Source organism: Oncorhynchus tshawytscha, linkage group LG12 (assembly GCF_018296145.1).
Source record: "Oncorhynchus tshawytscha isolate Ot180627B linkage group LG12, Otsh_v2.0, whole genome shotgun sequence".
Classification (NCBI taxonomy): domain Eukaryota; kingdom Metazoa; phylum Chordata; class Actinopteri; order Salmoniformes; family Salmonidae; genus Oncorhynchus; species Oncorhynchus tshawytscha.
Genome location: NC_056440.1, coordinates 61241949 through 61257763, shown reverse-complemented (window position 1 = coordinate 61257763; position 15815 = coordinate 61241949). Strand labels below are relative to the sequence as shown.

General features: G+C 42.5%; 2 protein-coding genes across 4 annotated transcripts in view; one reads left to right on the top strand and one right to left on the bottom strand.

The window, feature by feature from the left end:
• The window catches only part of nadsyn1 (NAD synthetase 1), a 13307-nt gene extending 6982 nt beyond the window's left edge, over positions 1–6325 (bottom strand). Inside the window, exons 1-13 of the mRNA XM_024439983.1 lie at positions 6077–6325; positions 5731–5791; positions 5371–5487; positions 5180–5233; positions 4990–5079; positions 4309–4360; positions 2490–2578; positions 2132–2249; positions 1477–1608; positions 1216–1287; positions 788–912; positions 272–320; positions 47–149 (exon numbers count right to left, since the gene is read on the bottom strand). Of these exons, the coding sequence (XP_024295751.1) occupies positions 47–149; positions 272–320; positions 788–912; positions 1216–1287; positions 1477–1608; positions 2132–2249; positions 2490–2578; positions 4309–4360; positions 4990–5079; positions 5180–5233; positions 5371–5487; positions 5731–5791; positions 6077–6161 (1147 nt within the window). The 5' untranslated portion in view covers positions 6162–6325. The remainder of the gene's footprint in view (positions 1–46; positions 150–271; positions 321–787; positions 913–1215; positions 1288–1476; positions 1609–2131; positions 2250–2489; positions 2579–4308; positions 4361–4989; positions 5080–5179; positions 5234–5370; positions 5488–5730; positions 5792–6076) is intronic.
• The window catches only part of LOC112263572 (7-dehydrocholesterol reductase), a 23922-nt gene extending 8107 nt beyond the window's left edge, over positions 1–15815 (top strand). For 2 of the 3 annotated variants that reach the window (XM_042330861.1, XM_024439985.2), the window contains exons 2-8: positions 8781–8892; positions 11997–12219; positions 12329–12419; positions 13560–13773; positions 13867–14071; positions 14215–14346; positions 14545–15815. In XM_042330861.1, the coding sequence (XP_042186795.1) occupies positions 8781–8892; positions 11997–12219; positions 12329–12419; positions 13560–13773; positions 13867–14071; positions 14215–14346; positions 14545–15009 (1442 nt within the window). In that variant the 3' untranslated portion in view covers positions 15010–15815. Of the gene's footprint in view, positions 1–7298; positions 7411–8780; positions 8893–11996; positions 12220–12328; positions 12420–13559; positions 13774–13866; positions 14072–14214; positions 14347–14544 lie in introns of those variants that run through there. The other variant, XM_024439984.2, reaches the window with a different exon arrangement.

The following is a 15815-nucleotide window of genomic DNA, read 5'->3' as shown; positions in this document are numbered from 1 at the left end:
AACACTATGGGCCTGTTGGCACCCCAGTATCCAGTCCAGTACTCACTGCCATCTCTGACTGCCTGGCAGACCAGCACACACATGGAGTAGACAATGCAGGCTGTAGAGGAACTGTCCACACCACCACTGAGAGGCAGGAGGAAACCAGCCTGGAGCAGGGAATAACAGGAGTGTTTATGGATAGAGATACAGACAATACCAATAATCAGTAATAAGCAGGTACGCATAAGCACATTTACACATCATTTAAACCAAATATAGCACTACTCACCTGACCACTTCTCCTCAGGTAGTCCCAAAGCCAACATGCTGGACCCAGGCTGAAGACACCAAAGACAAGATCACACAGACACGCATGTATTTGACATGGGTCAAATTGTAGGTTAGATTGAAGGCCCTGTGCTGTTTGTCACCTGAATGGAAGGGTATGTATGTGTAAACTGTAAAGAGGTGGGCAGTCACATGATATGGAAAGTAGCTTTAAAAAAATGTGTTTCTCAAGTTAACTTCTCTCAGACAGAGATTGGCTCCACCAAAGACAGGCAGCTCAGTTTCAGACACAAAGGGAGCAGTCAGGGTAAATGAATGTCACACGCCAAGCTCCTGAATCCAATGTGTGGCAATATAGTAGGCTGCTATTGCTGTCTGTTTCCAATGATTCCATGGTGAAAAAAACTAAATACAGGGAGATACTAAATACAGTCAAAAATAGCTACTATTCATTCTGGGAAGCATATAAAGCACACAACACTCTTGTGATCACAGTCTTTGTCAGGAGGTGCCATACCTAATCTCCTCCTCAGGGGTGTGGAACTGCCACTCAATGGGCTGGTGAGTGGGGAGGTAGACATCTTCACAATCAGACAGGGAGAAGTCCAATTTGACTCGATGGCACGGCTTGTGCTCATACTCCTGGACACAGTGGAGCAGAGGACATATCAGCAAACCATGTGACATTTCAAATGTAACCGGCATGCTATTTTGAGTCCCGAGTCAATAATTGAAGGGACTCTCTCTGTGTGTACCCAGTGTAGGGAGGAAAGACGACACCGGGCAGAGACAGAGCCTTGGGTTGGGGAGTTGAATGTTGAACAGGATTACCTCTGGTTCCCCTTGTGTGGCTAGTTTAACTTGGGGAGTAATGTGTTTCTGAATCACACCTACCGTTTCTGAGAAGTAAAAAGTGCCCTGTTTTGAAGAGAGGTGTCAGCTCACCACATGTGGGTGGCAATGCTCTCCTTTGTAGCTGCGGACATCCTCCAGATCCAGAATGGCAGTCACAACCTCCTGCAACACACACACACACACACAGTCCAAGAGTTCACTTCGGGAATGGCTAGCATTATACAACATGCTGACTTGGCCAACCCATATAATCAAACACATCTCACCCTGGTGTGTGAAGTGAGGGTGAAATAATAGGCTGTAAGATATTCTTCTCACATGTACATTTTGTTATGTTTAACCTGTCCTTACCACGTCATCCAGGGAGAACTGTCTTCCCTGGGCCACTATGTCCCCGTTGATGGCCACCGTGGCACAACCATCGTAGTAGAGTCTGTCTCCATCACAACCCTTCTGATTGGCAAACATGTAGATCCCCCCACTCTGTGCAAAACAACACACTTGTAATATCAGAAATCACTCAACTTCATTACTATGCAATAACAATTGACTAAAATAACATGTAACAACAATGTTGTTATGTAGTAGTGTTATTACACACGTCTAGGATCAATGTGATGATAAGTGTTACCCAAACTCATACTCGTCAAAATATACATGTAGGCAAAACAATGTATGAAATGGAGCAGTATTATAATGACAAAACAGTGCCTCCAAGTGGTTACTGGGCAGGCAACATGCAGTACCTCTATTCTCACTAAACATACTGCACAACAGAGGTACTCAGCTCTTACCCTACGTAGTCCGGAGCCTGCTGGTTTTCTGTTCTACCTTATAATTAATTGCACACGCCTGGTGTCCCAGGTCTAAATTAGTCCCTGATTAGAGGGGAACAATGAAAAAATGCAGTGGAACTAGCTTCCAGGTCCAGAGTTGAGTTTGAAGGGCTGTTTAACATGCGCGTGTGTTCATGCATGTATCCGTCCGTTCGTGTGTGTACAATCACCTTCATGGTGGCTGATTTAACCAGGTTCACTCTGTGGTCTGCCTTGCGTAGCTCGTGGTAGCTGGCTGAGGAGTTTGTGAAGATCTCCACGCCGTCCAGACCCATGTCCACATGGGGGCTGCCAAGCACATGACATTCCCACATACATCATTACATACCGTAGCTTACTAGAAAAACACACATACAGTATATATTTATTCACATATGCAATCTCACTTCATCTCTCAAAAACATTTGAGCTCTCCTTTGATCCATTACACAAATAACTAAGGCACACAGTATTACACAACTCATTACAGAAATTGAGTAATGTTTTGAAAAGAAAAGGCCTTCATTTGAGACTCTTCATTGAATGTACCTCCTAGGGTTCCACAGCTCTGCACACATTTCACTCCCAATGCAGGTGTCTTTGGTTGAGAGGATGCAGTCACCAAAGGGGACAGTGTCCTTCAGGAGACAGAACAATGGAAAGGAATTTCATTAACGATCACATTAAATGGATGATACTATTGATTGCTGCACATATATAGTACCATTCTAAAGTTTGGACGCACCTACTCATTCCAGGGTTTTTATTTTTACTATTTTCTACATTGTAGGATAATAGTGAAGACCTCAAAACTTGAAATAACACATATGGAATCATGTAGTAACTAAAAGAAAGTGTTAAACAAATCCAAATATATTTTATATTTGAGATTCTTCAAAGTAGCCACCCTTTGCCTTGATGACAGCTTTGCACACTCTTGGCATTCTCTCAACCAGCTTCATGAGGTAGTCACCTGGAATGCATTTCAATTAACAGATGTGCCTTCTTAAAAGTTAATTTGTGGAATTTCTTTCCGTCATAATGCGTTTGAGCCAATCAGTTGTGTTGTGACAAGGTAGGGGTAGGGGTAGTATACAGAAGACAGCCCTATTTGGTAAAAGACCAAGTCCATATTATGGCAAGAACAGCTCAAATAAGCAAAGACAAACAATAGTCCATCATTACTTTAAGACATGAAGGTCAGTCAAAGCAGACATCTTTACGAATTTTGAAAGTTTCCATGTGCAGTCGCAAAAAACATGAACCTGGCTCTCATGAGGACCACCATAGGAAAGGAAGACCCAGAGTTACCTCTGCTGCAGAGGATACATTCATTAGAGTTATACCAACCTCGGAAATTGCAGCCCAAATAAATGCTTCACAGAGTTCAAGTAACAGACACATCTCAACATCAACTGTCCAGAGGAGACTGCGTGAATCAGGCCTTCATGGAATTGCTGCAAAGAAACCACTAATAAAGGACACCAATAAGAAGAAGAGACTTTCTTGGGCCAAGAAACATGAGCAATGGACATTAGACCGGTGGATGTGAGATTTTTGGTTCCAAACGCTGTGTCGTTGTGAGACGCAGAGTAGGTGAACAGATGATCCCCGCATGTGTGGTTCCCACCGTGAAGCATGGAAGAGGAGGTCTGATGGTGCTTTGCTGGTGACACTGTCAGATTTATTTTGAATTCAAGGCACACTTAACCAGCATGGCTACCACAGCATTCTGCAGCGATATGCCATCCCATCTGGTTTTCGCTTAGTGGGCCAATCAGTTGTTTTTCAACAGGACAATGACCCAACACACCTCCCGGCTGTGTAAGGGCTATTTGACCAAGAAGGAGAGTGATGGAGTGCTGCATCAGTTGACCTGGCCTCCACAATCACCTGACATCAACCTAATTGAGATGGTTTGGGATGAGTTGGACCTCAGAGTGAAGGAATAGCAGCTAACAAGTGCTCAGCATATGTGGGAACTCCTTCAAGACTGTTGTAAAAGCATTCCAGGTGAAGCTGGTTGAGAGAATGCCAAGAGTGGGCAAAGTTGTCATCAAGGCAAAAGAAGCCTACTTTGAAGAATCAAAAATGAAATATATTTAGATTTGTTTAACACTTTTTTAGTTACTACATGATTCCATGTGTTATTTCATAGTTTTGATGTCTTCACTATTATTCTACATTGTGGAAAATAGTAAAAATTAACAAAAATCCTTGAATGAGTAGGTGTGTCTAACTTTTGACTGGTACTGTATATTAATGGTGCAGATTTCCTTTAAATGAAGAAACGTGCAAATAATCCTCTTATCACTGATCCTTGTTAGTGCATACCAACACCCTGCCATTAGAGAGAGATGGATCCTACCTGTCCTGTCATGTCCTGGATCATCCTGGGCAGGTAGTACTCCTCCACATGTCTGTGGCAGACAAACACAATAATGCCATGTTCAAATCAAAGTTTAATGGTCACGTAGAGAGATTTGCAGGTTTTTTGACAGGTGCAGCAAAATGCGTATGTTATTACGTGTGATGTGAAAAATATGGATTTGTGTCCTTTTCCACGTACCAAATCTGCTTTGACCTAAACATCTAAAGATGTTCCGGAACTTTTGCGACTACCAAGTATTTTTTAAACCTCTCACTTTGGACCGGAAGTCTCCATGTGTAGTTCATATATGCATAATATATGAGCAGAAGTACTGTCTTACTTCAATTAGCCACAAAATCCCTAGTTTGAAAGCAACTGTTTTCTGGAAGCTGTGCTGCACCATTTTCCCCCTTCAGCCCCTCGCCATTTGAGTGTCAACTAGCAAGATGCCCACACAGCAGAGTGAGAGCAATGACATGGTGCACATATCTGAACATATGTGACATAGTATGCAATTTTCTGAGACTACTTTTGGCTCGTAAGCCTTACTGTCCGAACTACTGGCTAAAAAGTATACAAAAGTACCTGAGAATCTCTCTAATTTCACTGTTTATCAAAGTATTATCATTATGTTCAGAAGGAAGGGTTTCTTGTGCAGATTCAATGTTGATCACTTACCTGAGTTTATTCCATGGTGAAAACCAGCGGAACTCCCGGTTGTTTCCATAGTTGGCCAGCAGCATCTTGGGTCGGATCAACAAGATTTTCCTTTAAAAAGTGGGTAAGAATTGTGAACAATTACACCTACTTACTATTGACAATGCACATAACCTACATCAATGCAGAATTGCTTATTTCCGAGACTTACCCGTTGAGGAAAATTACTCTGCAGTTATACCGAACATTATGATGCATGATGGGCCTGAGGGGGACATGGAGAACATTAGCCACAGGTTACGGAAATCTTACTACAACATACACTGTTTAGTGGGGTATGATAGTCCAGGAGGCAAAGAGAGGGACAACCGAGCTGAAGTGCTTGTGGGAAGTGTGACTGACATGCCAACATCGCAGATGATGTCCTGGGTGACAGGTGACTCCAGCAGCTTCCTGAGTACCTGGAAGCAGTGCAGCAGGGTGTCTGACTCGTAGAAGTGGTCTGCACAGCCATACCCACTGATGACCAGGGACAGAAAGAGAGGAGGTTGAGGGAGAGTTCATGGAAATTCAGAGCAGGCATGGCAATGTAGGATGCTTATTATATGCAAATGCAGAGCTTTATAGGAGTCAAATAAAAAGACCACAAACAAAGACATACATTTGTCTAATAAGCTACATTTTTGTTCTAGTCTACATACTGTATACAGTAATGTACTCAACAATCACAACTTTGATGAAAGAGATGTAGATTATATATACCATATTTCCAGTTCTGGTCCCAGTCTGTATTTAGCCCCCTGAGACTTGGCTATCGCGATACCTAGTCATGAGAAAGATATCATTAGTAAAATGAATGGCATGTCCAGAGTCCTGATTGCAAGACTTGCAAGCTATTCCCGCAGAGCAAGTTGCCTAGTATAGTATACTCCAGGCTTCTAAGTGGAATATCTATAAATCATTACAACACACCATATTACCTTTAAAACAGCTCTGTATATGAACCCACTACAGTTTAAGTTAAATGGACAATGCATCTTCAATTCGACGATTTTTACTTCGGAGAAGCTTGGAGAGTGTGATTCTCAATTATTTTATTCGGACTTACTTCTCAGTATTCTCTCTAAGTTTCCGTCAAAATCTAGTGCCCATTGATTCAAGGAGCACGTAGCTAATATAACCTTTCGTCCCATTTCATAAAACGGTGCAACAAAGTAGCCTTGTTGATATTCAAACGTTGAAACCTTAGTTTAAATTCTCAAATGAGTTACTGTAACACTCGACTCAAAAATATCTAAATTGGAATTGTGTCACTTCGATCCGGGAACCTCTACCACAGATAGAACAACGAGACAGATATTTCACCGGATGCATAAATGTGAAGCACCCGAGTGGCTTTTCACTCGCTCAAATAATGTACCAAATATGACAGTGAGCGGAAGCTGAGTGGCCGGCAGTGGGAGAGATGGAATGCTATGGATTTTGGCCGACATTGTGCTAATTTTCTCATCATTTTATCTCAATACAGTTCCCCCCCCAAAAATATGTTACGAACAGAGTGGATAAGGTTTTGTAGACTTTACCCTTTGACAAAGTTTCAAAACATTGCTAGAACGCGCCAATAGGATCTCACTAAAGCGTTATTGGCCCTGCCCACCTCCATGCTTGTTCTGCCCACTATGAACCATTTGAAACGACAGGCTGTGGTTTATCTTGGTTTAGGGATACAAATCTTTGCTTGTACTGCCCCTCCTCCTCGTACGTCTTATTAAAGAGACAGGAAACTTATTTATACAACAAGCTGCTGTGCCTCTTCTGTACAAAATTAGGATGCCTGTAATTGAGTAGATCTACCGGTCGTCTTCAATATGTTTTAAAATTTGTCCATATTTCAGACTTAAAAATGTTGATGCTTCCATAAATAAAAATATTGTGGAAACCAAGATGAAAAGTAGATCTCAAACTTCACATGTTGTGTAAAGTTGCGACTTCATGAAAAAAAATACAATATAAAAGTAGCCTACTATTTAATCTATAAATATTTGTATTTATTTTAGCTACATCATCCTGTATTATTCTGTCATCATATGACAGCTGTATGCAGATATTGTCATCATGAAGACAGTGTGACTGTCTGATGTTGTCCACTTATTGGTTCAAAATATGTTGAGGATTTATTTGGGTCTGTCGGTTTGTTGAATGTGGATGTATTATTTTTAATGGCCCAACTATTCATGAGCTCATCAGGCGCTCGTGGCTTCAGATCAGTGTTATCCAATCAGAGGTCGATATGGCAGTGCGGCGCGTACCCTACTGAGACATTATTGGCTGTAGGTTCGCACGCATTTATTATTTGGGCGGAGTTGTTGTTAATATAGAACCTTTTATTCGTTATATCATACACATCTGGTCCAAGAGTTTTCCCATAGGTCCTAGAAGTTGGTGAGTAGCCTACGAAATTATATTTTAGACAGACCTATTGAAATTCAATGTCTGCTTATAATGCTTATGTTATTTTTCCGTCTATGATCCTCGACATTATGCATTATCTATTGTCCATATGAGTTATGGCTTTTTCTGGAGGTGCGTTATGGCAGCGTTAGGCAATTTATTATCAATTGTTTTGTGAGAGCCTCTATCTAACGTCTATTCATTCGATCCGTTTTCTACATTTCGTACAGAATTATTGACAATACAATTTCAGGGACTTGCGGGTATTTATTCAATAATCGGGTGTAAAAGCAGCTGACGCTTGTTGTAGGCCTATCAATAATTTTAAGTAACGTTAAAAGGGTGGAGAATGAAGTCTATGCTTTTTATGAAACTCATCTTCTACTTACTTCAATCAGTCTTGTATACAAAAATATTTGAGTGGTCTATGTGAATGTGTGACAGCCGTCACTCTGCCGAAAGTGTTGTTGTCAACTACGTACAAAATGTGTTCCCCTCAGCATTATCGTTGTATCTGTATGTTGGATTTAGTCCAAAAACGTTTCAGGTGACATAACATGACCTATACCCAGAGACCTGCTATTACTATCCCTGTGTGTCTGCTTTACCCCTTCTGTGGATTGTTACAGTACATGTGTAGGCCCTACCTCTGATGTATGGTATAATAATATAATATATGCCATTTAGCAGACACTTTTAACCAAAGCGATGAAGTAATGCATGCATACATGTTAATATTAATGGAGGGGATGAGCAACATTAGAAGTAGTTTAATAATGGGGGTGAAAAAGTTTGTTTGGTTCTATGGTGTCTTTGAGCCCATGTAGTAATCATATGCAGTTATGGTGTTATTAAAGTGTAAGTACACATTTTTTCCAGTGTGTTTGATATGTTTCAACATTTGCATTAGATTTGCTAACATACACAACTGTGTTGTGCTAAAACCTCTCATTGTAGAATTATCATGCTCATGTCTATTCATAAACCTTTAGAATTGTGCATGTGTCAAACAGACAAACTGTAGGCCTTACCACACTGGGACCAAAAGATTTGTGACATTTTGATCTGTATTATACAACATCCTGTGTGCATCAAATAGTAGCCATCTGGCTTGTCATTATCACTCTTGGACACACACCCCATGCAGCCTTGTGTAATCGACTTTTGATCCTTAAGGTTTACTAATAATATTTAACCATGTATCATGTACAGCACCATCACATAATGTTTTAGGTCAGGTCCTCAAAGGCCACCAGATGTCCTTTGATATCCCACATTACCTTATTGGCTATAAGGTACAGTCGGTTTGTTATGTCTTGGTCATTACCATGACTCTCTACTCTCTCTCTCTGTTTCTCTAGAGATGTCTTCTGCAGTGGCCATGGAGGCCACCCGGAGGCGCCAGAGGCTCAGCTCTAACGGGGGGGCGTCTGAGACAACAGAGGAACCTGCAGGGCAGTGGGGAAGAGCATGGTAAGATGAAGCTGACCTACTGTAGGCCTATAGTCATTAATGCTCTACTCGGGTAACTGGGTTCACATGTAACTATGTTCACTGTCTGTTGGTTCAGGACTGATTATGATAAAATATACTTAAAGCTGCAATCCTTAATGGCAAAACTGACACATCTGTTTGCAACAATGTAGACTGCGATTTCTTGTACACTCCCCACCTCTGCTTCGTCAAAGAAAAACAAAAAACGGCTTTGGGGCAGACTGTGGCGCTGTTTCCCCATCTGCGGATTCCATCTTTAATCTCCATTTATATGGAAATTAATTGTGTGAAATCAGTTTACAAATACCTAATACAGAAAACACTGGAAATGTCATAGTTAATGCACACATATGCACAGTCCCTGTGGGCTACTGTCTGACCATTGGACCTACATCTGTCCTATATCCCACTGTTCAGGCTGTCGGAATGAAACTTGCCCTGCTCCTATTCTTGCTGAACAGTGGGACCTTATATTTGTTTGGGGAGGGCAGCTGCTCAAAGTATTGGGCAAGATTGTGTGTGGGGACCTGCTTAATCTTCAGTAGACAAAGGTAGTATGAAAAGGAAGTAAAGTATTTGACTGGGGAAAATAAACAACCAGTTTGAATCAGTTCACAAGCTTCCATCACCCACACATTATATTTCCATGATATGTCTATTCCAGATTTCATTGGGTTATGGGTTGCTGCCACTAAAATAAGTTAAAAAGTGACGCACAGTGGCAAGGAAAAGTATGTGAACCCTTTGGAATTATCTGGATTTCTGCATAAATTGGTCATACAATTAGATCTGATCTTCAACTAACACAGCCTGCTTAAACTAATAACACACAAATTCTTGTATTTTTCTTGTCTCTATTGAATACATAATTTAAACATTCACAGTGTATGTTGGAAAAAGTATGTGAACCCCTTGGCTAATGACTTCTCCAAAAGCTAATTGGAGTCAGGAGTCAGCTAACCTGGAGTACAATCATTGAGACGAGATTGGAGATGTTGGTTAGAGCTGCTCTGCCCTATAAAAAACACTCACAAAATTTGAGTTTGCTATTCACAAGAAGCATTGCCTGGTGTGAACCATGCCTCGAACAAAAGAGATCTCAGAAGACCCAATATTAAGAAGTGTTGACTTGCATGAAGCTGGAAAGGGTTACATCAAGTATCTCTAAAAGCCTTGATGTTCATCAGTCCACGGCTTGACAAAATGTCTAAAAATTGAGAAAGTTCAGCACTGTTGCTACTCTCCCTAGGAGTGGCCGTCCTGCAAAGATGACTGCAAGAGCACAGCGCAGAATGCTCAATGAGGTTAAGAAGAATCCTAGAGTGCAGCTAAAGACTTACAGAAATCTCTGGAACATGCTAACATCTCTGACGAGTCTACGATACGTAAAACATGAAACAAGAATGATGTTCACGGAAGGACACCACAGAAGAAGCCACTGCTGTCCAAAAAAAAACATTGCTGCATGTCTGAAGTTCGCAAAAGAGCATCTGGATGTTCCATAACGCAACTGGCAAAATATTCTATGGACAGATTAAACTAAAGTTGAGTTGTTTGGAAGGAACACACAACATTGTGTGGAGAAAAAAAGGCACAGCACACCAACATCAAAACCTTATCCCAACTGTAAAGTATGGTGGAGGGAGCATCATGGTTTGGAGATGCTTTTCTGCCTCAGGGCCTGGACAGCTTGCTATCATCGACAGAAAAGTGATTTCCCAAGTTTAAGACATTTTGCAGGAGAATGTTAAGCTATTTGTCCGCCAATTGAAGCTCAACAGAAGTTGGGTGATGCAACAGGACAACGACCCAAAACACAGAAGTAAATCAACAACAGAAGAAAATACAGCTTCTGGAATGGCCCAGTCAGAGTCCTGACCTCAACCCGATTGAGACGCTGTGGCATGATCCCAAGAGAGCGGCTCACACCAGAAATCCCAAGAATATTTCTGAACTGGAACAGTTTTGTAAAGAGGAATGGTCCAAAATTCCTCCTGACCGTTGTGCAGGTCTGAGCCGCAACTACAGAAAACGTTTGGTTGAGGTTATTGCTGCCAAAGAAAGTTGAACCAGTTATTAAATCTAAGGGTTCACATACTTTTTCTACCCTGCACTGTGAATGTTTACACGGTGTGTTCAAGAAAGACATGAAAACATATAATTGTTTGTGTTATTAGTTTAAGCAGACTGTTTGTTTGTCTATTGTTGAGAAATGTTGTCACATTTTATGACCCATTTATGCAGAAGTCCAGGTCATTCCAAATGGTTCACATGCTTTTTCTTGCCACTGTACATGTTTTTGCTATTGTAGCCCTTTGCTATTGTAGCCCTTTGCTATTGTAGCCCTTTGCTATTGTAGCCCTTTGCTATTGTAGCCCTTTGCTATTGTAGCCCTTTGCTATTGTAGCCCTTTGCTATTGTAGCCCTTTGCTATTGTAGCCCTTTGCTATTGTAGCCCTTATACAAAACTCAGGTTAGCGAATGGATTCAATACGAAATAATTTTAAAAAAGGAAAAACTAGGCTCTCAGGATTTATGTTGATTTGTGCTGTACATAGACAGCACAGTAGGCTTGTGGCACCTTCATTGGGGAGGATGGGTTCGTGGTAATGGCTGGAGCAGAATAAGTGGCATGGTATTTTGATGCCATTCTATTCACTCCGTTCCTCCCCTCTGCAGCCTCCACTGATGGACAGTCACTACATGGACAGACAGTCACTGAAATGTTGGCCTATATCATTCTTGTCATATAATCAGTGGTTTTCAAATGAGCCTGTAAGATAAACTGGTCATGCTTATCTTTAAAAGTGAATTCTAACAAAGTTGGCAGTACACCACAAGGCAAAGTCCTCTGCCCATAGCGTTATGTTAGATTAGATCTACAGCCTAATAATAACAACTCTCAAATAAATTACAGTAGGCTATCAAGTGGTTTTTTTTGTGTTTTCTTTTATTAAAACATTTTTACGGAAACATTTTCAGGAATGATGAATTATTATAAATGCTCCAATGATTATGCCTATTCACCATAACAACTCTGTATGTTATTTCCCCTATCTCCTCCACACCTACCATTCTGTTAGGGAGGTGGACTGGTTCTCTCTGAGCGCTGTGATCCTGCTACTGTGCACAGCCCCCTTCCTGGTGTTCTTCTTCGTCATGGTGTGTGACCAATACCAGTGCTCGGTCAGCCAGCCCCTGGTAGAGCTCTACAGTGGAGAGGCCACCCTGCGCTCCATCTGGGAAAAGGCCCCCTCCTTCACCTGGACCGCTGCTCAGATCTACACCGTCTGGGTCTCCTTCCAGGTAAGGCCATAGGTAGAGCCGTGTGTGTAAATGACATTTTATTATGGTTTATTGCATCAGAATATTTCAACGATGGGAGTTCTGTGGAATGACACTGTTTCTCCATCAGGTGGTGCTCTACATGTGTGTTCCTGATATCACTCATAAGTTCCTGCCTGGCTATGCTGGTGGGGTTCAGGATGGAGCTCGCACCCCAGCAGGTAAGGCACCTGAGAAGAGAACATTTTAGTTTTTGGAGATTTCTTGCATGAAGGATTGGTTTCTATTAATATTTACAGATATTTTATGTGCACAATAGTGTTGAGTGTTGTCGTCTGCAAACACTTGGCTCTTTTCTACCCGGGAGAACTACTGCCCCCTCTCATTGAAGGCACAGAAGTTCAAGCCTGACCACGGTACTGCAGGCATTGTTTTCAGAAAACATGATCCCCCATTGTAGTGAATGAAAAAAGGACAATCGTAGTGTAAATTCCCCCCAAAAATCTAGACCGTTAATGGTACCAATAATTGCTTCTAATACACAAGATTTATGTCCTTGAATAGATCATAAAAATAAAAAAAATCACACACAGACAAAGTTATAAGGATCATTTAGCTGCTAATGGTAGCCTACAGTAGCCTCCCGGGTGGCTCAGTGGTTAAGGGCGCTGTACTGCAGCGTGCCATCAGAGACTCTGGGTTCGCGCCCAGGCTCTGTCGTAACCGGTCGCGACCGGGAGGTCTGTTGGGCCACCCACAATTGGCCTAGCGTCGTCTGGGTTAGGGAGGGCTTGGCCGGTAGGGATGACCTTGTCTCATCGCGCACCAGTGACTCCTGTGGCGGGCCGGGCGCAGTGCGCACTAACCAAGGTTGCCAGGTGCACGGTGTTTCTTCCGTCACATTGGTGCAGCTGGCTTCCGGGTTATATGTGCGCTGTGTTAAGAAGCAGTGCGGCTTGATTGGGTTGTGTATCGGAGGACGCATGACTTTCAACCTTCGTATCTCCCGAGCCCATACGGGAGTTGTAGCGATGAGACAAGATAGTAGCCACTAAAACAATTGGATACCACGAAATTGGGGAGAAAAAGGGGTAAAATAAAAAATAAAAAAAATGGTAGCCTACAGTACCCTGATCGACCTTCAACCTGATTCACAATGAGAGAGGGCAGCGCCTAGCTAGCCTGCAATGCCACTTCCAGGAGTAGCTCAAACTGCGCACATTGTCTCCATGAGACGCCATCTGAAACAACAGCTTCAATGCGCTATTGAGTCTTCACATAGGAATGAATAGTGTCACCTGGCTTTGTCCATTCATATATGCAGTCATTGGTTTCACCCCACATTGTTTGTTCTCTCCTAGGCCTCATAAACAAGTATGAGATCAACGGTTTACAGTCGTGGCTAATCACCCATGCCCTATGGTATGCCAACGCTCAATACTTCCACTGGTTTTCCCCCACCATAATCTTCGACAACTGGATCCCACTGCTGTGGTGCACCAACATACTGGGCTATGTTGTGTCCACCTTTGCCTTTGTCAAGGCCTACCTCTTCCCCACCAATGCCGAGGACTGGTGAGGACTAGATGCGTCCAATAATATGTTATATTTCATTCAAACTTGTCACTTTGGGCCTATTTAATCTGAATTGCCTTTATCATTTTCCAGCAAATTCACAGGCAACGTCTTCTATAACTACATGATGGGCATTGAGTTCAATCCCCGCATCGGGAAATGGTTCGACTTCAAGCTCTTCTTCAACGGGAGACCTGGTATTGTTGCCTGGACTCTAATCAACCTCTCCTATGCAGCCAAACAGCAGGAGCTCTATGGCTATGTGACTAACTCTATGATCCTGGTTAATGTGCTGCAGGTGAGACACTCCTCTCCCTTTACCACTAGATGGCAGTGTATGTTAGCGAGTGACTAGACCTTAGAGTGGTAGCTTTGACTGAACCAGTTTAGGTAAGCTTTACCTCCAATGAATGGCTACTAATGTAATAGCTACTCCTCCAGGCAATCTATGTTCTCGACTTCTTCTGGAATGAGGCATGGTACCTGAAGACGATTGACATCTGCCATGACCACTTTGGCTGGTACCTGGGCTGGGGAGACTGTGTGTGGCTGCCCTTCCTCTACACGCTGCAGGTAAGTCACATCATCGTAAAATAATTAACTAGTCAGACACCCAACACAGAAGCCACTGCAAAAATATGAATAAGTCATGGAAATTGTAGTTGAGTTGATGCGCTTCGATTATACACCCTGAGTTAAATGTAGCTGTTATGGAGTCTCTTGTTTTCCGTTCAACGGCCAAGACATCATACTGTATGTCTCTTTCTACAGGGCCTGTATCTGGTGTACAACCCAGTCCAGCTCTCCACAACCCATGCTGCTGCTGTCCTCCTCTTGGGTCTGGTGGGTTACTACGTCTTCCGCTCCACCAACCACCAGAAGGACCTGTTCCGCCGTACCGAGGGGAAGTGCTCCGTCTGGGGCAAGAAGCCCACCTTCATTGAGTGTGCCTACCGCTCGGGTGACGGCAGCCTGCACCACAGCAAGCTCATGACCTCCGGCTTCTGGGGCGTGGCACGCCACCTCAACTACACGGGCGACCTGATGGGCTCGCTGGCCTACTGTGCAGCCTGCGGCTTCGGCCACATTCACCCCTACTTCTACATCGTCTACATGACCATCCTGCTGGTGCACCGCTGTGTGAGAGACGAGCATCGCTGCAGCAGCAAGTACGGCAAAGACTGGAAGCGCTACACGGATGCAGTTCCCTATCGCCTGCTGCCTGGGATCTTCTAGAGTCGACACAGAGGTTGAAGGAATCCCTGCTTCCTGAAAGAAGTTTAACAGAAGAAGGAGATGTGTGTTAAATGGACTGTTCACATGCCATGGGAAAGATGTTGATGAAATTTTGAGCAAAATGTGTGTGTGTGTCTGTGTGTGCCGTGGTGTCTTTGGATGTCAATGTGTGTTTCCATGTTTCTCTGTATGAAAATATGTAGTACTCAGAGTGAGATCTTCACTTAGAGCACAAAGCTGGCAGTCTGACTACAAGAAGCAACCCTCAGGTACTCTCAGAACTTCTCTCACTGCTGCCTAGGAGCATTTCTCCATAAATGTTGGTACTATGGTACATAGACACTATGAGAAACTCAGAAATTGATTTCTAATTCAAATCTGTATTGAAGTGTGAACACCACATAACCATACCGTAGCAGTTAGTTGCCATGGGTAAAGTAACTACAGCTACAAGTGAGCAATAATCTAGATGTTTTTGTTTTTTTGACAATGCACTGTCTGACAAATGTGTCTTCTACTTAGGGATCGGTACAACATTACATGATGCTAACAGCAGACTAGTATATTATGTTCAAGAAGCAGTTACAACTATACAATGATTGTTCCTGCGAAAATTCATTTGTCTTTATGCCTGTCAATATGTTTGAGGTACCTGTTATTTTGAAGTTTTGTGCAAATAGTGCTTTTACTTTATCCAACAGTGTTTTTTGCCATTTGATTTCAGGTGTTTTCCTTTTTTACCTTATCTGCCTTTCCTAAAGTGATAACTTAGAAAAGTAAATAAACCTAACATTCTGATTTCTTTA